Source organism: Enoplosus armatus, chromosome 3 (genome assembly GCF_043641665.1).
Source record: "Enoplosus armatus isolate fEnoArm2 chromosome 3, fEnoArm2.hap1, whole genome shotgun sequence".
Classification (NCBI taxonomy): domain Eukaryota; kingdom Metazoa; phylum Chordata; class Actinopteri; order Centrarchiformes; family Enoplosidae; genus Enoplosus; species Enoplosus armatus.
In genome coordinates this window covers 26,394,202-26,419,569 of record NC_092182.1, presented here as the reverse complement: position 1 = coordinate 26,419,569, position 25,368 = coordinate 26,394,202, and the positions used below count along the sequence as shown (strand labels likewise).

Below are 25,368 nucleotides of genomic sequence, written 5' to 3'. Positions count from 1 at the left end.
CAGTTTGGCCCAAGACCAAAAATGGACCCCTTGTTTTGTTTTAAAGTCCAAAAAAAAAAGGAACTTTTGCAGATACTCTTACAGTAATTGAAGCTCACATCATAGAAACATTTTGGGAAACTGAGGTGGTTCGAGGTACATTTTAGCCAGATGTTGAAAAGGTGTAAATGATGTCTTTCTGAAACGCCGCGGCTGCACAGTGATATTATCAGTAATGACACAAAGGCAAAAAACGTCATTATTAACCTGGTTGTAACTCCACCACTGCTCTGTATCACAAAGTAAATGAATGAATGAATATAATTAATGCCTGATACGGACGATCATGTTCGGTAGATGCATCTACATTACAGGTCCTGGTCCTGTGACACTAAACACTAAAACATGGTGTTCAAAGATGGCGCCCCCTTCTGTCCAGTGAAAGTTGCGCACCAAGCACATATGGTGACATAGTTCTTCGGCATCTTACTTTATTCTACACACACACACACACACACACACATATAACAGTCTTGTCGTTGAGCTCCTCTCAGGTCATTAAGTTAATATCTGCCTGCTGTTCAGTCTGAATATCTCTGCGATGTGATTAAAATCACAGAGAAAACTTGATGTAAACTCTCAGCTCATCTCTCTCATGACTTCTGATGATGCACCGCCACAAAATCAAACTGAGGTCTGGTCTGTATCTCACTAACACGCAGACAAACGTGCAGTCAGATGACTTTGTTCTGTGACTTGTAGCGACAGCGAAGAAAGAGCTTCCTCCCATCCTGTCTGGGCTGATGAGGAGTAGCCATGTTAAGAATGAGAAGTATGCAAGGGATGAAAAGGGAATGAAATTTGGGTTAACTATAGAGCAACACGGCCGTGTGGGAGGTCCTGTCATGCTTGTGTGATTATCTCCCGCTTCACTTGGTTGGAACAAAAGAGCTTTTTGGTTGTGCTTTTCACCACAAACTTAATTACTCATAACTTAACTTCCAAAGATCAAACATACAGTAGGAACAAAGTGCAGAACACAGTCGGCTGATGTCGGCTTTGTTGGTTTGTTCAGTTTCGCAGCTACCAGACACTTTAATTAATTGGATTAACATAAGATGGATGAGAGCTTTAAGGGACAAAGGGACAAAATGGGAGGCAGGCGTCGACGTGTTGGACGTGATCCGAAGGATTTTCGCCATCACTGCGCTCTGCAGTCTAGTGTTTATTAAATGTGTAGTACAGTAGAAGATCACAGGAACTTCCTAACACAAAACTAAATACAATGAAGCCCCTTATTCCTGAAGAAAGGGTCAGACTTCTTGGGAACACAAAGCTGTAGCAGAGCTGTTCTGCTAGTTTACAGTGGAAGCTTTGACTCCTACATGCGCCTCATGACAGAGTGTTTTTACATTCTTAACCTAAATCTCTCATACTTTTTTTCTGTGAGGTTTGCTCGGTCGAGTGCTCCGAGTCGGGTTCACCAAACCGTCTCAACAGAACAAACTTGATAAATTAATTAATAGTAATTAATAAGCGTGCCATCAGAGCAGCGCTGTACTGTTTGACATGAAGTTAGACGCTACAGAAGGTATTTAAAAATCAAAGTGGTCCATAAGTGAGATGGGAGGCGTGGCAGCCATGAAAATGGATGAAATAATATTGTACAGTAGGTGATGTCACACCGTCAGCTGTTATAGCGGATCACCTGCAGAAAGACCCCGAGGCGGCTGTCATATCTATACACATCTACAGTATATCTAAAACACTCATCAGTAAATTGGAAAGCCATGATGATGATGATGATGATGATGAATGGTGAATGGTGAACGTGTTTATGTCTGTTATATATTTCATTTTGGTGGATTTTGCTATTTAAACTGTTATAATTCATTCAAGTCAAGTCAAAGTTTGTTTTCCTCGTGGAGAAAAGCAGAAAAGGTCTGAACACTCGTACGTTTACAGAAAATACACAACAAATATGACAAAATTGGTTCTTAAATCACTCAAATGTGCAACAAATCTGTCGCTATGAGTGATTGTTGCATGAGGCCAATTGTGTGTTAATTGCAGGTGTTTCAGATAAACTTTCTCATTTATTTTGACTGCTACTTGAGACGTGCAGAGTTCACACTGGCAGTGAACTGAACACTAAAGTTATTTCAGCATGACGTAGTTTCCTTGTTATCCAAGGAAAGAATAGAATAACTAAACTGCAGTGAATTTCACTACCATGACAGGTAACAATAAATAATCACTTTCATGATATTTGATATTTTAAACCAGCCTGGTGCGTTACTTTCCTCACCGGTGCTATTTGATCATTTGTTTGTATAAGTTTTTATCATTTTGTCTAAACTGAACTCAACTGAAATGTGTTGAGTCTCTTACGTCACTCACCAAAGCTCTGATGGTAAAGTCATTGAAAACATTCAGAAAGATCCTCTGAGAGTCGCCTGTGCTGCTGTTTCACTGTGAATTATTACAGTTACAGTTGAGCAACAAAGTGCCATTCACACACACACACACACACACACACACACACACACACACACAGATGAATCACACTCAGATTACACTTCCGCTTCCATCTTTTCACAGAGTATTGAGTTGAAAGTCTCTCAAAGGATCAAATGGGAAGCAGACAGTGTTTCACTGCTTCCTGTCATAACACTCTGCCTTCAGCTCGCGTGTCCATTCTCCAGAAAAAACATCCTCCCGCTCACTGCCTTCACTCCGCCTATCACGCTGTGGCTCTCTGTGGCTCTCTGCAGCTCTCTGTGGCTCTCTGTGGCTCGCTCTGTAGCTCTATGTAGCTCTCTGTAGCTCTATGTAGCCCTCTGTGGCTCTATGTAGCTCTCTGTAGCTCTATGTAGCCCTCTGTGGCTCTATGTAGCTCTCTGTGGCTCTCTGTGGCTCTCTGTAGCTCTCTGTAGCTCTCTGTGGCCCTCTGTAGCCCTCTGTAGCCCTCTGTAGCTCTGTGTAGCTCTCTGTAGCCCTCTGTAGCTCTATGTGGCTCTCTGTAGCCCTCTGTGGCTCTCTGTAGCTCTCTGTAGCTCTATGTAGCCCTCTATGGCTCGCTCTGTAGCTCTATGTAGCCCTCTGTAGCTCTATGTGGCTCTCTGTGGCTCTATGTAGCCCTCTGTAGCTCTCTGTAGCCCTCTGTAGCTCTCTGTGGCTCTCTGTAGCTCTATGTAGCCTTATGTAGCTCTCTGTGGCTCTCTGTAGCTCTATGTAGCCCTCTGTGGCTCTATGTAGCTCTATGTAGCCTTATGTAGCTCTCTGTGGCCCTCTGTAGCTCTATGTAGCCCTCTGTGGCTCTCTGTAGCTCTATGTAGCCTTATGTAGCTCTCTGTGGCCCTCTGTAGCCCTCTGTAGCCCTCTGTAGCTCTATGTAGCCTTATGTAGCTCTCTGTAGCTCTCTGTAGCTCTATGTAGCCCTCTGTGGCTCTCTGTAGCTCTCTGTAGCTCTCTGTGGCTCTCTGTAGCTCTATGTAGCTCTCTGTGGCTCTCTGTAGCTCTCTGTAGCCCTCTGTGGCTCTCTGTAGCTCTCTGTAGCCCTCTGTAGCTCTCTGTGGCTCTCTGTAGCCCTCTGTAGCTCTCTGTAGCTCTATGTGGCTCTCTGTAGCTCTCTGTAGCCCTCTGTGGCTCTATGTAGCTCTCTGTAGCTCTATCGCTGCTGACGGAAAGAGTCACGCTCTACAGTGTCTGTTTTCCTCAAGTGGGAATCCTTTCTTGGATGGTGCACGTGGAGAGAGTGCTGCACAATCAGATGCACCTAATGCATTGATTTGAGTTCAGAGACAACACTTGGAAGACGGGAGGGAATGAGCGTATAAAGTGATACGTGGCATAAAAAACATGGTCCCGGTGTTATGTCATTTCTCCAGAAACATGTTGTTGACAGCTATCACACCCCGAATGTCACCTTTTCTTAACAAATCTGTATTTATTTACTATGCAAGACATCTTCATAATTATCTTGTTGACAGTTAAATCTGTCCAGCATATCTATTAAATATTCTGGTCCAATAAACTTTAGATTAAGAGGACAAAGAGGGAATATCGTGGTCCTCAGTTCATTGACACGGGACCAGCACTGATCCAAAACCAAAGAAGCAGTTTCTTGCTGTGATCTCTACCTGATAATCAGACTCGGCTAACTCTGCATGAAGAGGTGGAAATTGGCTCTGGTGAACTCCTGATGGATGGTCTCTAACAGGACGTCGTCCTCCTGGCCCCCTTCCATCCCTCCCTCTCTCTTCCCTCCTCCAGCTGCCCCTCGGACATGCGGCGGCGGCGGCTGGAGCTCAGGGGTGTAGGTGAAACTGAAGGACGTGCGATAAATCAGGCCGTCCAATCGGATGAGAGACAGAGGGACGGTGATGATGCGTCGCAGACAGCGCCAACCGTCACTGAACACGGAGACGTCGGGAACGACGCAGAGCAGAGATTTAGGAGACCTGAGAAGAAAAACAAGGGAAAGAACGAAAGGAGATGTCAGATCCTTCATCTCCACTAGATTAAGTAAAGGTTAAATTAGTAGCCATGACAGTCCGAATGTTAAGTTACATCCTGTCAACATCCTATTCGTCAACACACTCGCTGGTTGTTATAAGGACGTAACTGGTGGCACCAATTTAAGAATGATAAACCAGAAAACCCCCCATGGCCTGGGAGAAAGACAGAATGGTTGATCACAACATTTTCCAGTTCAAATAAGTACAGCAAATTAATCTAATCAACATCTTTATATTAACGCTGGATCACATGACTATTACTATGTGAAAGGTCACCTGACTCTCAGCTCAAGACAGCTTTATTGTGTCTCGTTGCTTTGTTTTGTTCAGTCTCCGGCAGCAGGCAGCTGTTTTGCTGTTTGCTAACGCGTCAACTTTCTCATTAAAAACGACAAACCAGACAAAACTTAGTGACCCAGAGAGCAAAAATGCTCCAAATGAAGTAAGCAATCATGTAATTCACTTTTTTACTGTATACTGCTGCACACTAACAGACGGACGAGGCAATGTTTAACTACATGGACACAAAATGTGCAAAGAGAAAGAAAACAAAAAGCCAAAGAAAACAAGTGATTTTGGTGAGATTGGCTCTCCGGGAGGCTCTTTCAAAGTGAGGGCGCAACAAAAGCAACAAGAGTGAAAATACAGAAAAATAAACCATGGAAGTAGATAATTACAGGATTATGTCACAGACTAAACATAATTCTGTGGTTGATATGAAATACTAGCGAGCAGCAGAAACTGTGAATGCCCTTCTATAACGTTTTTCATTTGAACCTATACTACACCTCTGCCGTGCAGCGAGGGATCATGTTCCTAATTGGCTGCAGCTTCTCATACAAACAGCACATTGTGGCCGACTGTGTTATATAAATACGGCCTTCCTCTGCCGAGCTGCCGGCGATGGGAGGAATATTTGCAGAAGCTCGTGGCGAGCCGCTCTCAGCCGGAGACCCTGACTTACGATGCCTCAGCACTTCAGGTGTGGGGTCTGAGGTGGATTCTGACGTCAGAGAGGTTGTTTTGCTTCGGGATGCGTCACATGAGATCCTGTGAGGGGACGCCTGGACGTCAAGTTCTTCTGTAACGTACAGACTCCCACACAAGAGTTAGAGAGAGGATTGTTCCCTGTAAGCCGAGCTGAGTTCCTCCAAGTGATGTTTGAATATAACATAAGCCCCTTTATGCTTCTCAGGTCCAGTCTTGGCTTGGACTCTCAAAACGAATGAATGCAGGTAAACAGGAAAGTTCAGTAAAATTGAATGTCGCGACTGACGAGAATATTTTTGGTCAAACTTGTTGGGAAAACTGCCCGTCGTCTTTCCCGAATGATGTTCAGAATTTTGTCCTGAACAAATGAGGAGATTCTTTTCCTAAACGAAGTCAGAAACAGAATAAAGAAGTGAAACTTTGATAATCGAATAATCACCTCAGTCATTTTTCAAGCAAAGCGGTTACGGCTTCTCCACGTTGAGGACTTGTTGCCTTTCTTTGCTGTAAATGAATGTAAACTGAATATCTTCTGGTTTTTGACTGTTGGTCGGACAAAACAAGACATTTGAAGACGTCACCTTGGACTCTGGAGTCTGGGAGAGACATTTTTCATTATAGATCAATCTTTTGATCAACAAAATGATCTGCAGATGAAAATAATAAGTGTTTTTTGTTCTGCAGGTCAGTTATGCATCAAACTTATTGTCCAAGCAACTCAAAATCAGACATCTTTTCCTAAAACATGCCACAGTTTTCAGCAGGACAGACATGGCAGCACGTCTGTTGCGCTTTATTGAAATACCTCAAGAAACAGCAAAATAACTGCTTTCACATTGTGGGTCAAATGAAATATAATTTGGTTTAAACCTGTTTGGTTACATAATATTTGATGTGGAAGTGCCACTTAATTTGCCATAAAAAGCGCCAACTTTTATGAGCCGCCAGCTTCACAGACCTGAGCGGTCTCACTTAAACAAGACTAAATCTTTAATTTGCCCTTTGTGCTGCTCAGCTCTACACCTGGTGCCTCTGTGGTGAAGCAGCATGAGAGCGAACGGCACGAAACAGTCATAAATGAAAAAATAGGGCCTCTCAAACTAATCGTTAAAGCAAAAATCCACCTAAAAACAGAAGCGTCTCGTGCGATCACCTTACTTATTAACTGAAAAAGTCGCCTGAAGGTTGATGTTTGAATGTAAAGAATCAAGTTCAGACTCTGTAAAGTTAGTCCACTATAGGAGACCAACTTCTGGCACTTTGAGCTCAAACTGATAAAAATAATGTTTCACCAGTTTTTGTTCATCAAAAGAATAATACATTTAAAAAATGTATGAATGTGAACGACTGATACGAGGTATTTTTCCCAGCTTTGCAGCAGCTTATGAAGGCAACCAGACAACAGAGCAGCAGGCCAATAAAAGTATAATGACAACTGCTGTCTACAGGTAATATTGTGCTGTGCGCTTGTTAATAGACCTGTGTTTATATTTCTTCCCTCCTTTTTGGTTTCTGGGTCAACTTCTTCAAAAGAAGCTTAAAAAACAGTCACACAGTTTCAGTCCGTCAGTTCCCTAATTAGTTTGATGAGCTTTATAAGCTCCGTTAGCTCTGAACTGTTCTGAAAATACAATCATAATAATATCTCCTCTCTCTTCATCTCCCTCTCAACCTCCTCGCTGATCAGTTCTCATCGTCTCTTCTTACTGTCTGCTCTCCTCTCTCCACTCACTTGAACATGGTCTCAGTCTCGCTGTTTCCGAACCAGACTTTGAGATGAGGGCTGAAGTTTTCTCCTTGGATCTCCAACATGGCAACGTGTCCTCCGCCGTTCACCTGCAGCAACACACACACACACACACACACACACACAACTCACAGGTTTGTTTTTCTTTTCAGCTGCACACACCCGGCTCACTTTACCACATAATGATGAAGAAACAAACGCAGGTAACACATGGTGATGGATTATCTCCTGTATGTCAAGCCAGTCACAGTCTTTGGTGGTGAAATCAATAAAAAAAACTTTAACCTTTAATCCAGAAAGTGGAAACTGGTTGATTTAAATGTTAAAGGCCTTGAGCATCCATGAAGGAGCTGGTGTAAAATCACCTGCTGTTTATGTTCTGTATCAGTGATGACTGATCAAGGCCCCTGACTTCACTATAGACTCAACGAATCAATAAAATCAATAAAAGAATGCTGTTTCCTTCCCGTACAAACCTCATGGAGCCTATTTGAAAATTATTTTTGTGCCGTACATTTCTGGAGAAGACAGTTTGTCCGACAGCTGCTTCTGTCGTTAGTGACGGAGGTCTGAGTTGGTGCGGACTGAACGGATCGACGCTTTAATCTCACATCCTCAGCTGTGTCCTATGTGTCTTCTGACGACGAAAACAGAACAGATACAAGAACCACACAGAGTCCCTGTGTGTGTGTGTGTGTGTGTGTGTGTGTGTGTGTGTGCGCTACACTAACTCACCTCTAACCCAGTGATAACAGGAAAAGGAGTGACAGGTGTCTGGATGCAGGCCAGACCCTGATTAAAGGTGAACTCCACTGCTTCCACTCCGATGATGGTCCAGCAGGCTCCGTCGTTCAGCACCACTCGGCTGGGGTCCCTGACACTGGAGGGGGCCTGGAGGAGACGGAGAGAGGGAAGAGGAGGATGAGCGTCGGCAGGGAGGCATTGGGAGAAGGAGGGAGTGGAGACAGAGAGGGAACAGAAAGAAGAGTCTCACCTGGTACTGTATGATGGTGTCATTGGATAAACACAGGTACGCGTGTGGATTGTCTCTGAACTGGAAGGCACATTTGTGGAGCTGAGAAACCGGCTCGTCCACGTCTAAGATGGCGTGCTGCTTGTTGACCTTGCGGATCACCTGGAGACATGAACAGGATGAAGGAAAAGCCAAATCAATAAGTCTCCATCGAAAATGTTGTCCTCTGAATAGTCAAACGGATTCTTTCTGTTGATACCAGGATTATCGGGGGGCTCTTAGAGTTGTCACTAATATGGAGTCTTGTAAAGGGACAACATTATTGCATTTCCTGACAGGAAAGTGTCTCTTTCAGTGTCTCCTAAAACATAAATTCATCTTGACTGAGACTGAGAGTCTGCAGCCAGAAGACTCATCCACTAGAGGCCATAAATGTCAGTAATAATAGTTGTTGAGATCTTTCAGTCTGGACCAAAGTGGAGGACCAAAACAGACTGACATTGCCATCCAGAGAGCCGTGCCACTGAGAAGGAACATCATCTGCCGCTGGAGGGATGTTTGGACTCCTTTTTGGGGGTCTTTTTCACTTTTATTGGAAAGCTGCTACAACAAAGACAAACAGGAAACAAGGGGAGAGAGACGGCAGGACAAAGGTCCCTTACCCATTCAGGTACCAGGACACCGCAAGCTCCTGTATGATCTCTTTGCTTCATTATTTATTTGTGCTTTGAGACTTTACAACTCAAAATAATTTGCTTCTGTAAGAGGGGGGCATCTTCCTCCCAACAGAAGGAGGTTCATTGCAAACTTCGTAGAGTCTCATGTGGGTTAAGTGAGAACTGGGTTTCTTTCCATACTGGATCCTTAATATAACACAACTCCTAGGCCTCTTGAGGGCAATAACAAAGCTTAAAAAACTAAGAAAAGATGACTGTAACTGAGTGTAATCTCGCTGCTCTCTGTGTTCATAAAGCTGCACACATTACATCAAGAGGAAGAGAGGTTGTTTAGGATCATCAGTCAGGTCAAAAGATACAGAAGCTGGCTGGATGAAAATAACAAAGTGTCCCCAAAACAACAAAACTAGTCTATGTTATATAAATGTACAGTATGAGGAGAGAAGAAACTTTAAAATGAAACGACACATCTGTCTGAGATACCACAGCTGTCTACAGGAACGGTTCTTTGATGGGATTTTAAAAAGGTGGATACTCCGGTGGTCTGTGCGTCACTGGAGGTTCCACAATGAATTACTTCTGGTATCTGCAGACCTTGAGCCCAAATCCTAAGCATTAACACATTCAAACACACCCTTCACTGCACCGCACGCAGAATATTAAAACACTCTGTTCTCATATTTAAGTCTTTCCACAGCTGCTGATCCAGCTGAACTCTTTGGTCGGCACGTCCACCTTCACCTCCTCGGTGCCTGAACCGCCGACCACAACCAAACAACAGAACCAAGCTACTTGTCACGCAAACGACTCAGCAGGAAAAGTTTCAAACAAACCGTGCAGCAAAAGGCCTCAACCACAAAAACATATAGAGGTGTAGTGTGTGGATATACCTTCGCCGTCTCCCACCGGGCGGCAGCTGAGGTTGTTATGACAGCAGTTTAGGGGGTACGGAGACTGCTGAGCCAATTGTGACAAGTATAACTTCAACTGGAGGACGGCCTCAACAATAACAGCATTTTTGGGATTAGCAGGTTATATAACACCTGCACAGACACACATCTGTAAGACATATAGGATCAGAGTGGAGATTACACTTTGACTTTGTGGTTAAAACGTTGGATAATCAAACAAGCCGGCTACACTTGAGGTGGTGGGAATGTAGTGTCTTGCTCAAGGACACGTCAGCATTCTTAGAGTCACGGGGATATAAACACAGATTCTCAGTGAAATAGAAGCATTTTCTAGATTCCTCATTGTTATTGTTTTAATTTCCTGAGCTGAGCTACGATGATGATGATGATGTGCGGACAGTCAGCCGGCTTCAGTTCATCACTGCTGAACATTTCAGGGTCATTTTCTCTCAGAGGTCACTTTGCTTAGCACGTAAATGCAAGTATGATATAAGACATTCAATCATATTTTTTTTACAACTGGATTAAATACCTGACAGACAATGTTTCACCACTAAGCTCTGTAATCATGTGTTGTTTATGTTATCTCATCAACACGATGTAATGTTATGAACGGTGACACCAAAGCAGAAAAACAAGATGATTTAACAGTTTAAAGCTTGCAGCTAATGTTCGGTATTTAGATGCGATGGGAGGCCGTGGCTCTGCAGAACACAGACACATTTCAAAGACCTAATGTCATACAAGATGTTTCAAACATTGAACTCAAATGATTAAACTTCCTAAAAGGTTGAACTTCACAAAGTTGGAGGCAACTCTTCTGAAGAGTAAGACTGAAGTAACACCTCTGCCTCCTCTGATGATGGTTTTGAAGTAAATAAAATAAGAACAGTCCACGCTAGCTGCTCTGTGAGGCTATACGTCAGCGCAGTGGCCCTTTGAGCTGAAAGCTAACAACATGTGGGTTAAGTGAGAGCTTGGTTTCTCTCCTTACTGCGTCCTTAATATAACACAACTCCTAGGCCTCTTGAGGGCAATAACAAAGCTTAAAAAACTAAGAAAAGATGACTGTAACTGAGTGCTGCACACATTACATCAAGAGGAAGAGAGGTTGTTTAGGATCATCAGTCAGGTACAGAAGACTTTTAAATGAAAGGACACATCTGTCTGAGATACCACAGCTGTATACAGGAAGCTGACAGAGCTACGGTTCACAATGAGGCGGCCGCGTAGTTTAGAGTTACGATGCCAACCATGATTCACAAAGTTCCCCCGAAACAGCAAACGTGCTGCAGTAACTTCATTCTCATCCTCTTCAAGAACAAGGGAACGTGTTGTTTTACACATCTCGTCTTTAAACGCGACATGAATACATGTAGTACAGTTACAATGAACTGGACATGGACTCCAGAAGGCATACATTAGTGTGTGTGTGTGTGTGTGTGTGTGTGTGTGTGTGTGTGTGTGTGTGTGTGTGTGTGTGTGTGTGTTACCGTGGGTGGCAGTGCTACTCCAGACTCTGTGCAAACTAACTGGACCACACAGCCGTAACAGATGAAGCCTTCGCTCAGCACAAAGTCTCCTTGGTCAACACGCTGGTCCTCCACTACACACACACACACACACACACACACACACACACACACACACACACACACACACAAACACACACTTTGTAATTTAGATCTCTGAACATAAAGTCATTACAGTCTTATTAAATCTTTTCCCATAAAAAACATTTTTCCCGAGATGGCTTACTTTCCCACCAACAGATGAATAAGGACAAATAGACAGTGTGTGTGTGTGTGTGTGTGTGTGTGTGTGTGTGTGTGTGTGTGGTGATAGCAGAGAGGAGTCCAGACGGATGAATGACTGAGGTTTAGGTCTTGGTGGTGGGAGGTCCGTGCACCCCGGGCACCGTGTTAAATAAATAACCTCACAGATCTTCAGGCCGGCTGGTCCAGACGTGTGTGAGGGAAACGCTGCTGAGTAACAGTGAGTGTATTAATGCCGGGTGGCCGAGCGGTGAGAGGAGCCATCTAGTGACTGGAAGGCCAGTGGGCATCCCTGTTTCTGTGTCTGAACTCCTGATGTTGACTCCACCCGCCTGACACCTCCGGTTACACAGATGTGTAGATGTCAGATATGTGAGGGGATTATAAACTACCATGTTTATAGTTGTAGCATAGAGGACATCAGAAAAAACTGTCTTAGTCCACCCCTCTATTCATTTTCTTGGCAGCTTCTCCTGTTTCGGGGTTCAGCATGCACTGGGCAAGAGAAGAGGTCCGCCCTGCTCAGGTCAGCAGTCTGTCACAAGGTTTATAATAAATGATTGATCACAATAAGAAATTCAATCTGCCCGTCAGATTTATATAGATAGAGCTTTCTTCTACTTTTGCTCCTTTGGTTAATTAATAGGCCATAAAAGGACGTTTAATGTGTGCAGTTATTGTGAATATATGTAGAGCTGGGGCTAGTCAGAAAGTCAGAAAGTCAAGTCAGGGATGGACTGACAATATGACCTCTTACAGTATGACATAAGTCAGTGTGTGACAAAGAAGCTGTTAACACACACACACACACACACACATATATTTACCCATGGTGATGGTGAAGGCTGTCCACTGTCTGGCGCTGGCTATGAAAGCTCCTCTGTCCACTGAGAGGTAACGAGTGCTGACCGTCTGTGAGCGCAAACGGTTGAACAAAGCTACTCTGGAGCACGATGAGATACACACTGAAAACACACACACACACACAGATACTGTAAAGACTAATAAAACTGACACACACACACACATAGAAACACACACTGTACAACACAGAACTGGGACTCAGACTTAGGTCCCCTTTTTGCCTGCAGGAATGTGCATTTTATTGGTTGATGCATCACTTGCAACCTGTGAGACATGCGCGCGCACACACACACACACACACACACACACACACACACACACACACACACACACACACACACACACACACACACACACACACACACACACAGGGTGGGTCAGTCTCTCACAGTAACCTGAGCGATCTGCGTCACCTGATCTGCTGTCTCAGCTGCCAGCTCAGAGTGATGTCTCCCTTTAGTGTGTGTGTGTGTGTGTGTGTGTGTGTGTGTGTGTGTGTGTGAGTGTGAGTGAGTGAGTGAGTGAGTGAGTGAGTGAGTGAGTGTGTGTGTGTGTGCGCGTAACTGAATGAGATCTGACCTGCAGTGACCCAACAGTGTAGAGACATAACAACCAGCTGTCAATCACTCAGTCTCTGGAGGTTTAGGATGTGAAACATTTGTTATCATGAAACACTTTAAAAATGTGTAGATTTGATTAAACTACAAGAAATGTACTGATATTAGATATTATATATTAGTTAATATTTATCTTTCTATGCAATATAAAAATACTAATTCTAACCATTCTTTACTTTGCTTTTATTTTGTAAACACTTCATTTCCTTCCCTGTAAGCCTGTTACTTTCACTGAGCCCGCTGTTATTCATCCACCATCTATTCACTCTGTGTTGTTTCTCACTTTGCTTCGAAGAGCAAGAAGACGCATGAAAGCTCCAGCTGATAAGATTTCAGAAAATGTTATTTAATCTACTGGATTAAAGAGAGGAAAAAAAGTCTAAAATACACAGACGTTGAGACTCACGGTCGGCATTCTTCATGGACTGTCTCTTCTGGGAGGGTTTGGAGATGACTTTGATCATCCTGCTGTGGAACGAACCCACTTCCTGTCTGTTGCCCAGGAAGAGTCGCAGCAACAGGCAGAAATGCTTCCTCTTGTCCTGATCAGAGATGAAGAGGGACTTGGCACAGGCAAACATCTGATGTAGAGAGACGAGAGCAGGATGTGGACTGACACTTTGTTCAAACACTGGAGACGAAGCATGTTGATGACATTTAATCCATGTTCAGATGCACTACAGTGTCAGAAGATGGAGACTCAGGAATACTGTGCAGGTGAAGAGATCAGTCTTTGTAATTGGAGGTGATTCTTGTAATAGTTTACTGAAAGACAATAACGTGTCCTGGTGATGCAGATGTAGGATGTCTCTGTTTCTTGTGTCCTCAGCCAGTAAATAAGGAAGAGGCCCGTGAACACACACGGTGTGTTTACAACAGCGTAGCTTTTCTGTCAGACACGACTGTTTGTCGAGTCAACAGCGGTCTGTAATAAAAGAGGTGAATGTCTCGTCTGGGTAAACACAGAGCGGCCCGTCGCTCAGACACAACAGGCTGCAGGTCTGAGTTCAGCAGCAGTTCAGGATCCCATCACGCACTCGTCTAACGCTGCTGGTTCGACCTCGAGACCGCTAATCAACATGAATCAAAGCTCAATCGTCATCAATGTTTTGTTCTGGTTGCACAAAAAAAACAACAAAACTTTTCAGTCGCAAGTTAAAATAAAATAAGGCTGAAGACTGAAACCTACAAAGACGAGACAAACCACCTTAAAGACTGTTTCTGCTGACCTGCACAGATTTGTTTGACTGTCAGGAAGGAGCACAAACCTGACGACTGAGCTAATATACCAGACAACAACGCTGGACCACTGGTCAGTCACCACTGGAGGTAGACGACCCTGCAAATCCCACGCAAACGCCAACTGTCACGTGTTCTTTCACCAAAACAAACATGGACGCCAACCAGCTTCTTGCCCAGTTAACATGCAGTAACATTTGTACAGAAAAGGCCAAGAATACAGCAAAGTGTGGGTGAGATCCAGGATGGAGAGCCTGCGACACATAAGCGTTATGATCAAACATGTTTAAAACAGTCTTTATGACGACGACTGGATCTGAAGACTTCAGACTCTTTACACATCACACACTATATGATTTTAACAACACCAGCTGTACCAGACTGGAACAGATCCGGTCCAACTTGGTCCCATCGGCCGCAGGACTGTGGAAACCTTTTTCTCCAACTTTTTCAAGTGTGTTTGTGTCTCATGATTTAGTGTCCTTCCGCATCGTCACACGTTGTTGGACTGATGAAGGACGTAAAGGCTGCTTGAAACAAACAAGTTTGTAAGACGCGTTGTCTGAAAACAAAAGTGTGTTTGTAGCTGAGTGAAAACCCTCGAAGTCCGGGTGAAAAGTCTGACCTCACAGAGACACAATGGGTTGTTTAAATGGGGATAACGGAGCACATTATCAGTTTTTATACACATGAGTGATGGAAGTATTGTCTCATTGTCTCTCACACAGTGTAAAGTGCGTGTGATTGTTGGTTTCAGAAAGTTGTTGTCGGAGAGGTGGGGAGGCCTTTTGTGGCCATTGTACCTGTTTGCCAGTGGATGGCTGAAAGATCTCTCCTTTATTTGTAAAAAATTGTTTTTGTTTTCACAGTAAAACATTTAATATTTGTTTATACTGATAACGTGTGGAAATTAAAAACCTACAAATTCTATGAGGCTACAAACACATAAACATGGATCTGGCTGCTGAGGACGGAGAAGGAGTCTGCATGCAGCAGAACGAGCTGCTGTCTGGAGAGGAATTTAGGGGATAATTTAGCCGGGACAAAAGGCCAGTTTAAACTTTCCGAAAATTGGTGTCTCTGTCATTGAAGGAATTTGACTGACGTTAAACACAGCAGAAAGGTTTGCACATGGCGTTAGATCAGATGAATCACACACAGTTCTCTCACCCTGGAGTTTGGCTGGTAATCGAAGAGCAGTTTGAACGTGTCTGCCTGGGACTGACTGGAGCTGTCCAGACACATATAACCACACACTCGATACACAGAGTCTCCGTGGCCGGCCTCTGGAGGGGGACGACAGGAAGACAGCCGAGAAATGGAAAAAGAAGAAACAATAACAACGGAGGGAGGATGAGGAAGGTAGCACATTTCAAAGAGTTGTATTCAATGTTTTCTTCTCAAATTAACAGTGTTAGTTTCTTCACCTTTCAGATGGTCCTGCATGACTCTCCATCCGTGGCCGCTGATGTAAACACAAGGAGGAGGGCAGAAGAACCTGTGAGTAATGTAACAGCACAGACAACAGTCCATAAAAGTCAAGAAGAGCTCCTTCTGAACGGCTCTGAAACAGCACTCACTACAGGAGACAAGTGAAAGGATCTTTAAAGCACGTGAATCTCTCCTGTATCAACAGTACAGTAAACAGCACTGTACGTCACCTCTGGGGGGGGGTCAGAGGTGTTTCACTCTGAGCTAAGGGTGTATTTTGAGTTTGTTGCACGTTTGTTCAGCTAAATGTCTGAAAATGATCGAACCGTTTCTCGTTGCCGTAGGACTTCTGAGCGACCTTGGCGTGCAGGATGGTGACACTCTGGTCTGCGTGAGCTTCTCTTCCTGGGTCCCTCGTTGTTCCCAGTAACTGACAGCCTTGAAACCCCTGGTCCAGTCTCCTGATTGGACAAGAAGGCCGTCAGTCACAAACATCCAGGAAACACTGGTTGACCTGAACGTACTGCTGATCTGAAGACAGTCAGAATCAACCCTGAGCGGTGATGCGTTCACTTACTGTTGTACATACTAAAGTGAATTTGAAGGGTGATGCGTTCGCTTACTGTTGTACATACTGAAGTGAATTTGAAGGGTGATGCGTTCGCTTACTGTTGTACATACTAAAGTGAATTTGAAAGGTGAAGCGTTCGCTTACTGTTGTACATACTGAAGTGAAGTTGAACGGTGATGCGTTCGCTTACTGTTGTACATACTAAAGTTAATTTGAAAGGTGATGCGTTCACTTACTGTTGTACATACTGAAGTGAATTTGAAAGGTGATGCGTTCGCTTACTGTTGTACATACTAAAGTTAATTTGAAAGGTGATGCGTTCACTTACTGTTGTACATACTGAAGTAACGTTGAACGGTGATGCGTTCGCTTACTATTGTACATACTGAGGTGAAGAAACAGGTCTTACTGTAAACTGCTCTCACTTTTCCTCATGAGGACATAAAGTATCTCAGACTAAACACACAGTTATCATCTCCAGACCCTCCATCCATCTTCATAATGGACTTAGTGGCAGTGAGACATAAATAAAGACGTGCCAAAGATAGTTTCCAATATGACAGAAGATGGAGGGATGTGTTAACACTGCCTTACTGACACATTAAACAATGGATTGTATTTATACATCTTGAAAGTGTCCACCAAAACCAACACTTCTCTACAAATGTAATTAATCTACCAAATTAATATTATTTTACAGCAGAAATGACTAGTTACTTTAGGAGGAAATTAAATCAACTAACTGATTAAAAAGCTGATTGCTGAACTTTTGGAATATAAAACCCCATTTAAGGGAATTAGATGTCTGTTTTTCTTTTTTCACAAAATAATTTGGTTATTTTATTTGTTCAGATTGATTATCATTTGTTTGCTTACTTCATTCAAATGTACAACAACAGATCAAAAGTCGTATTCACCGTCATCACATATTTGGACATTTTGTGTTTTGACAGCAGCAGAGTGAACGACAGGTACGTATTTATGAGAACAAAGCTGAACTAATTGGGACAAAAGGCAGTTGTGGGAATCACAATTCAATTTACACAAAATCATTCAGGATCATTCAATTCGAAAACTAAACAGGAACAAAACTCCTTCCTTCTAGATTTCCTATAATCCACTTACTGTATTCTTACTGTTTGTCATATTTTTGTTGGCGATTAGATTCAAACAGAAACATTGTCTGCAAACTCATCTGTGTGATTAGATTTAAAATGAACTGAGCAGCAGGAAAGTGAGTGAAAGAACAGCAACATTATCGGACTGAGTGGCCCCGTGTAGCTCTGCTAACAATAGCAGCTGTCACATTAGCTGTGTTTTCTCTCTGCAGTAAGGATGTAATGAGGAGTTCCTACCCCGGGGCCTGGAGTCTGGAATGCTTCTCATAACGAAGACTGTTGACACGAGAGGAGGAGAGGAAGAAGGGATGAAGAGATATAGCAGAGTTTTGTGGCTGATGACAACAACAAAAAAAACGTTTGCGACAAACCAGGAGAAAATAAACAGTGTATTGTTGCATAAAGCAGGATTAACACATGCAGAAACGCGTCGATGCGAACAAAGTCACCTCAGTATACAATCGTCTTGATAATGACTGAAATGAAGCAAAGCTGTACTGAAATATTGTTCAATAAAGAAACACGCTTGTTCGGTTATCCACCCTGTCCAGAAATAGTCCGGCACATTAAACCACAACTTGTTGTTACTACTCTTTAGTTTTCGTACAGATTACACAAAAGATACAGCGTGTTAATTTGTGAGGTTTAGAGGTGCTGGTTGGTTGTTTCCCTTTGTTTGCAGTCTTTAGGCTAAGCTAAGCTAACAGTACCGTGCAGTACATGAGAGCGGTATTCATCTGAACATCTAACTCTCAGTAAGGAAGCAAATAAGTTGTCGACTATTCTTTTAAATAAACCGGACAAAGAACATGACACGACTTCATGACGACAGCGACTTTTACACCGAGAGACAAACTCTAAACTTTAAGCTACTTGTTCAACAAGTGTCAGAGAATTTAGTTTCCAGCCCTTCCAGTCGCAACGCTTTGAGAACACACGACTGATCAGACACTCATCCAGAGGCTACGGGGGTCAAAACTAAACAACAAGGGTCCACGTTCTGTTTCAACAGGACCAACTGAGCATCTTTGCACTGGTCTCTCACATCACAGTGTAAGATACTGCTGATCTGTCCCCTTTTATACAAAACAGATTCAGTGTTTTTTCAGGCGGCAGAAGATGTTGTGACATTTCAAACCATTAAAGGGGGACTGTTAAAATTGGAAACACTGACATGTTGATTTGCACCTAAAACGCTGAGTACTAAACACAGCACACCAAGCTGCAAACTAAACTCTCAAAACACCGAGATAAAACTGTGGTCTGTCTTTTAGTCACACGAACATCCTCTCCACGCTTTCTTTGCACATTCAACACGTAGTCGAAACGCAACGAGACTCACAGTATCAGTGTTGATGTTTAAGTCTTGGGGAGTCCTCACATCTGGATGTAACTGAAACGTCCCCGCTTTTTAAGATCATTTGTTCACGTGTTCTGCACAGTAACATGAGCTACACTCGTGTATCTCTCACCTGATTCCTGCCCTCACAGCGAGGACTCAGAGCAGAGCGGGCTGCTCCTTGTATGGGAGGAAAGTCTGCTTGGTGATACTGAATGTTTTGTTCATATATGAGGGGGATCCCACTGACCCGGTACACCTCCCTCCACAGGTCACAGTTCAGGGTTCACACTTGACTGGCTGTGTGTGTGTGTGAGCAGTCACCAGGGTGCCAGCAGTAGTCTAAATTAGACCTTCCCCTCTTCAAAGGTCAGAGGTCAGTGTGTCGGGAGCTCAGACTCTCTGGCATTTCACACCGGGAACACAGAATGGACAGAATAAAGACAGCGGGGAGGGGAGTGGAGGAATGCACTTTGTGAATCTTCTGGTGCAGAGGCTGTTCTGGTAGCAGTGGTTGAAAGTTTTAACGACTACAATCATCATTAGCACGAATCAACAGGTGCCAGTGTTCCTGCTGAAGTTTCAGACATGAAACATGAAACATTGCTTCATCTGTCTGTTAAAGTGAAGCTTTAGTCATTCAGACTGAAGGCGTTTGTTACATTAATGTTCCTAAACAGCGATCAATTAAAGTTATCAACGAATACGTTTGTTTCCTGTTCTCGCTCAGGCTGTGAGCGCGTTCACATGTTTATGATCAGGTTGTCGGAGTATCACGGTGATGTGCTGCACATGTCAACACAATATCCTGGTTCCAGAAACCTGGATAAGCCCTTAGACCCTATCCTGGTTTTAAGAAACCTGGTACTCGTGGTCGCAGGTCCGTCATCAACTCAAGTGAAGCAGTAGTCGGTCAGTAAAACAAGAAATATGATGGTAAATCATGTCATGATGCTCAACATGCTGAAATAAAGGGAAAGTCTGACTTCAGTTATGCAGCACAGATCATATCATTGTTTTGTTGTTCTTGGTTTCCAGATGGAGAAACTAAATCCAGCAGAAACCAAAATGAGCTCATCCTCAACTGTTGAAGTGATCCAGTCGGTACAGAAACGAGCAGCTGGTGTTGAGGAATGAAGAAACACCTGAATCTGAAACCTGAACACTGTAACGATCATGTGTACGGGGTTTGATTAAGACACTTCCTGAATATGATCAATTGATTGATTTTGAAACCTTATTTTGCCATCGATGGCCATCCTGACTGTGGGGGACATTCGTCACGTTAAATATTTCAACAATTGCCACATTTAATGTTATTAGACATGGACTCTGCTGCCGATTTTTGTTTGTTTTTGTCTTCAAGTTAAGCTCAAAGTTCCATCATTTGTTAATGAGACTTTATTCTTCTGACACATTTATTTACAGTGATCTTAGTTAAGCAAACCAGACATTTAATCTCACTGTGTTTTCTAACCTTGTTCAGTTCAGCTGCGCTGAAAGTGTTTCTGACATGTTTGTCTGTCCGACCGAGAGAAATCACCATCGTGACAGCTTTGAATCAGTGTTTCTTCTTTCTTTTTTGTAAACCTACGGTCAAATTTAAAAATACACGAAAATACACAGTGACTGATTGAAACGTGATGTCTGAGAGGTACAAAATCAGAAGCTCCAGATCACCACACTTTGAAGATGAAGTGTACAGAAACATTTAAAGTCCCATTCTGTCTGTCTGTGGTTGCATGTTTCCATGGTGGTCCATCGTGAAGTAATGATGGTGACAGAAAGTCACCCACAAACATAATGTACATGTTATGTGCATGTTTGTCAATTAATACAATTAATAAAGATGAATAAAGCAACATCGGGGACACCTAGTTGGACACACCACCATCATGTCTCCTACAGGGAAGTTAAATGTAAAACTTCTGGAGATTTTAATCGAAGTCTGAAGAGTAAAAGACTCAGTTTGTCAGAGACATTTCAGCGTGGCCTTAAAGCGACAATCACGCAGATATTGAAGGATATTTAAGGATATTTCAGACTTTGAGCTTAGACAAGAGGTTAGGACTCCTCCGTGATGCCACCCTGACTCGTGCGCCACGCCGCGCTCCGTGCGCCACGGCCCCTCCTCACCTCTCCAAACCTCTCCACGCTGCCAGAAGAAAGCCGCTTTCTCACTCCCCGTTGTTCGGATTTCAAAGGCGGAGGGGTACTTGGAGGGGTGGGGTCTCTGCCCACAAATACTTCTCCTCCTGCCATTTTAATACCTACACACCATCTCCCCACCAGCTCATTCCACCAGTGAGTAAAACCGAGGAAAGGTCACGGAGCGATCCCACCGTCCTGAACACATATTCACGTCCAAGCGCTCATTCCTCACGGCACGGTGGGGGCTTCTCTGACAAGACAAGCTTGGGATAGAGTACAGAAAACCGCGACCTCACCTTTCCACCCGGGACATTCTACTTTTTGTTGCGGAGGTTGAGTACCCAGCTGCTTTGCCTGCCTTACCTGTCCCATCCGCCGGTCCTCGGTGCGTCGTGTCCAGCCAGCAGCGTCCCCAGGTGAGTCAGCGGGCTGCCCGCGTCGGGGGACACAGGAGGGGGGTATAACAGAGCGGTGTGTGCCTGGGAGTATCCAGGCTGGTTTGTAGATGTTTCTGGCAGAACGAGATGACACAAATAGACAAACTGATTTAAGAAGAGCATTCATTGAGAGGGAGACTCATTTTACAAGGAAGACAACGGCTATTAAATCAGCCACCATTTAAACCACCTTTTAAACGAAAGCAATGGAAGCAGTAGGAGACATTTCAGTGCGGGGCAGCCCGCATCAGGACTGCTGCACTGTGGAGTTCATCACTAGAGATGCTCAGTGTCGAAGGATGAGAGCTGAAATGAGTCGATCAAGAGAAAATGAACTTCTCAAGCAAAATGTTGATTCCAGCTTGTAAAATGTGATGATTTCCTGCGTTTCTTTGTCTTAAATATAGTAAAGTGAATATCTCTGGATCTGTTTTACTGTTGGTCGGACAAAACCAGATAACTGCACCTTTAGCTCTGAGAAATTGTGGTCAGGATTTTCTCTTTTCTGACATTTTACAGACAAAACAATGAACTCATTCTTCAGGGAAATATTCCACAGATTAATATAAAGTTTACCTTCAAAGTGTTTTTTCTGAGATATATGTTACCACGTTCAGCTTGAAGTAAAGTGTATAATACATGTGTTGTAAAGGTGTTTCTCTGACTGGTCTTAGTTCGGGTTATGAAGTTTTCACTGAACAGTTTTGGTGCTACAGCGCATGTTTGAAATGAAGGACACGTCCTGTCATCTCTTAGTCCTCTAAATCTAACAAGCATCAAGTCAGAAAAACCAACGGTGGTGTTGGAGGTCTGAGACAGGTTTAAAAATAGATATGAATGAGTGAGGGAGGGAGAGTAACGCTCTGGGTTCACATGGTTGCCTGGAGGTGATGCTCTGTGCAGGCGGCATTCAGGCAGAAAGACAGATCAGTCAGCAGCCTGCCTGAGCAGAGAGACAGGCAGCAAGTCAGCCAGTAAGACAGTCAGTTATACAGGCCGATAAGACAGGAAGTCAGACCCAGTTTAGACTGGTCTGTAGTGTTGCTCTTAGTAATAAAGTTAGACAGTTTCACAAAAATAAAGACAAACATAAACATTTATCCTTCCTTCCTCCAGGCTAACTCAGAACTAGAGCCAAGTTTCCATTTAGCGCAAATTTGAGACAAATTTCAAGAAAATCGGGGAAAAAAAAGCGAATGAATGTGCGTTTCCATCCACAACTGTTCTGTGAATATTAGGAGTTGGTTTGAGATAAACAGCTGGAGGAGTTCATACTCCAGTCGCTGCCATTAGAACATCGCAGAAGAAGACGAGGACACCACGAGATGACGTCATTAAAAGAGCTCAAACGATGGAAAAGGACATTTCTGTTCGTTTGGTGTATTAAAGTGAGGAAGCCTACAGCCTCCTCATCGCTCCACACAGATCTGATGTTTTCAGCTCTTCACTGGAAGCTTGAGTTTAATTCACACACTTCATGTCCGTCATCATTAAGTCTGTTTCCTCGGCACTTTCATCAATACACCAACTCTTCCACCTCAGACAAACGTAAAAACCTTTTGTCCCTGAATTTACAACGTTTCCACTCAAAAGTTTTTTATGCACAAATTGAAAATACACATAAAAAACAGGTGGATGGAAAAACACTTAATGAGCCACGTTTCCATGGTAACAGTCAGTGGCACCTGATGTCCACTGGCACCAAACAAAAAAAGAGGAAAAAACATGCCGGAGAGTTTGTGGTTTGTTAACGATGTTGTGGAGCGAGTAATGAGAAGGGAAAGAGATTTTAGAAAGCGCAGTAACCTGCTGGAAATACACAGTCAGCCGTTAAATATTTAGTTTTTAGTTTGAAAAAAGTTTTAATTTAGCCAGAATTGATGGCAAATGAGTCCTATTTAAGAAAGTTAAGAACTAGACAGCTTTGTGCAACAGATGAAGTGCGACTATTAGTTGGATCTAAACCATAATCAAAGTCTATCTTTGTGAAACCGGACCCAGGCAGGTACACAGCCAGCTATGTGGACAGATAATCAAGCAGTCAAACAGTAAGAGAGTCAGTCAGTCATACAGGAAGTCAGTCAGCGAGACAGGCAGGCAGGTAGACAGTCAGTAAAACAGTCAGACAGTCAGTGAAACTGCTAACAGTAGCAGAGTCAACATCTGGTTCCAATCTAAAGCTACTAACAAGAAGTGCTGTGTCTTCATCTCAGTTGGGGCTCCAGCTGTCACTCAAACCCCAAACCACCTACAGTACCAACCACAAGCCCTCTGCCCGTCTCACTGCACACACCTACTCCCCCCTGCTCTCCATCCTGTCTGTCTTTTCACCTTATTGCCATCTCTCTCTCTCTCTCGATATGTGGCCACAGTATGTGTGAACACGTGGCCTCCACATCTGTCAGAGCCGGCACGTTATCATCTCAGCGTGAATCTGTCAATCAAACGCACCGACAAACTGCTTTGTACATGTAACTCATACTTCTTGACCTACCTGCCTCCCCCTTTTCTGTTTCCACATCTCACTTTAATCTGAATGTTGTCCTTTCAACCCGAGGAGAGGGTCATCTGCAGTCCCACTCAACGACACACAGTTGATTCACAGGAGGTGACGAAATCACATTTTAATTAAGAGCAAAATGTTTCTGCTATACAAGGAAACAACAAAGCTATGTAAACTGATTGTTTTATTTCAATACTTTTTAGAGGCCTGAAGGACAAAATGATGAAGTATAAAAGAAGATATGGGCAAAATCTGAATATATAAACTTTATTTTGTGTAGCAGAAATGTCTTTTTTTCATTTTTGCTATCCTTTCTGTTGTCAGAGCAGTCTCTATAATAATGACACCCAAACAGTGTTCATGTGAAATGATGGTTTAAATGGTATTTTACAGCCTGCAATCCAACTACAGGAGCATATTGTCTGCAAACAGAGCACATCAAGAAGTAGTGAAACGTACTGACTAAAGCACAACAGCGGATATTACAGATATCTGTTATGGGAGGAGCTCCAAATCTGCACAGCCCCCCAAAAACCACACTGACCAGAGTCCAGCACTTTTCCAACAGTCAGACAAATGTGACGCTCTGAAAACACTTGAGTGCACTAACACCTCTAAGGTATTTCATTAAGTAGGTCCACGGTTAAATCGTCCTGCCTCTGACAAACTGAGGCACAGAAACTTTCCAACGGGATGTCAACAACAGGGTCAAATATCTGTCACCTGTCACCGTCTCTCAACCTCAGGGTCACGACCCCGGCAGGAGGTCGCGAGATGGTAATCAGGGGTCAGGGGTCAGGAGTCGGATGATTGATAGAATGTGAAAAATGTAAATAAGATATAATTTCATTTTCACACTGAAGCATCATTGGTTAATAGTTCTGGGTGGTTTGTGAGCAGTTAATTCTTTATTTTATCAAACCAGAATAAAGACAACCAGGTTAAAACTCCTTCCTGTGGAACCGTCTGGTGTGGACTGAGAATTAAATCTTCTACCGTGACAATGACATGCAGAAAGCATCATTCTATGGATGGCAGTGTTGGTTGGTCCACCTCAACTATTGGATGGATTGTCATGAAATGTTGTTCAGACATTCATGTTCCCCCTCAGGATGAATTGTAATAACTTTGAGGATCCTCAAACCTCTCCTCTAGCGCCATCATCAGGTCAGAAATGTGTTCAATACTCTGTGTTTATGATCAAATACCAAATTACATTCCCATCAGCTGTACTTTGTGTTTAGTGCTAATTAGCTAATGTTAGCATGCTAACATGCTAAACTAAGATGGTAAACATTATACTTGCTGAACACCAGCATGTTAGCATCATCATCGTGAGCATGCTGATGTTAGCCTTTAGCTGGAAGCACCACTGTGTGTACGTACGGCCTGACAGAGCTGCTGGCGTGGCCGCAGACATCATCCTTTACTCACCTTTCCTGACATCTTCTCCAATCTCCAGCTCATCCATGATGGACGTGGCCTCTGCTGACATTAAGAGGGGCCGTTCTTCAGGTCCATAGTCA

The 25,368-nt window shown here is 43.4% G+C and overlaps 1 protein-coding gene across 1 annotated transcript; it reads right to left on the bottom strand.

Annotated features, from left to right (window-relative positions):
- Window positions 1-4,138: 4,138 nt before the first annotated feature.
- On the bottom strand, window positions 4,139-25,337 carry rbpjl (recombination signal binding protein for immunoglobulin kappa J region-like). The gene is made up of 12 exons (XM_070902542.1): window positions 25,277-25,337; window positions 21,266-21,413; window positions 16,050-16,184; window positions 15,720-15,790; window positions 15,463-15,578; window positions 13,460-13,634; window positions 12,400-12,537; window positions 11,291-11,403; window positions 8,231-8,371; window positions 7,972-8,127; window positions 7,222-7,325; window positions 4,139-4,442 (listed from the first exon to the last, which is right to left on the bottom strand). Exons 1-12 carry the CDS (start codon window positions 25,335-25,337, stop codon window positions 4,139-4,141), a joined length of 1,662 nt encoding a protein of 553 aa, XP_070758643.1.
- Between the last annotated feature and the right edge of the window lie 31 nt (window positions 25,338-25,368).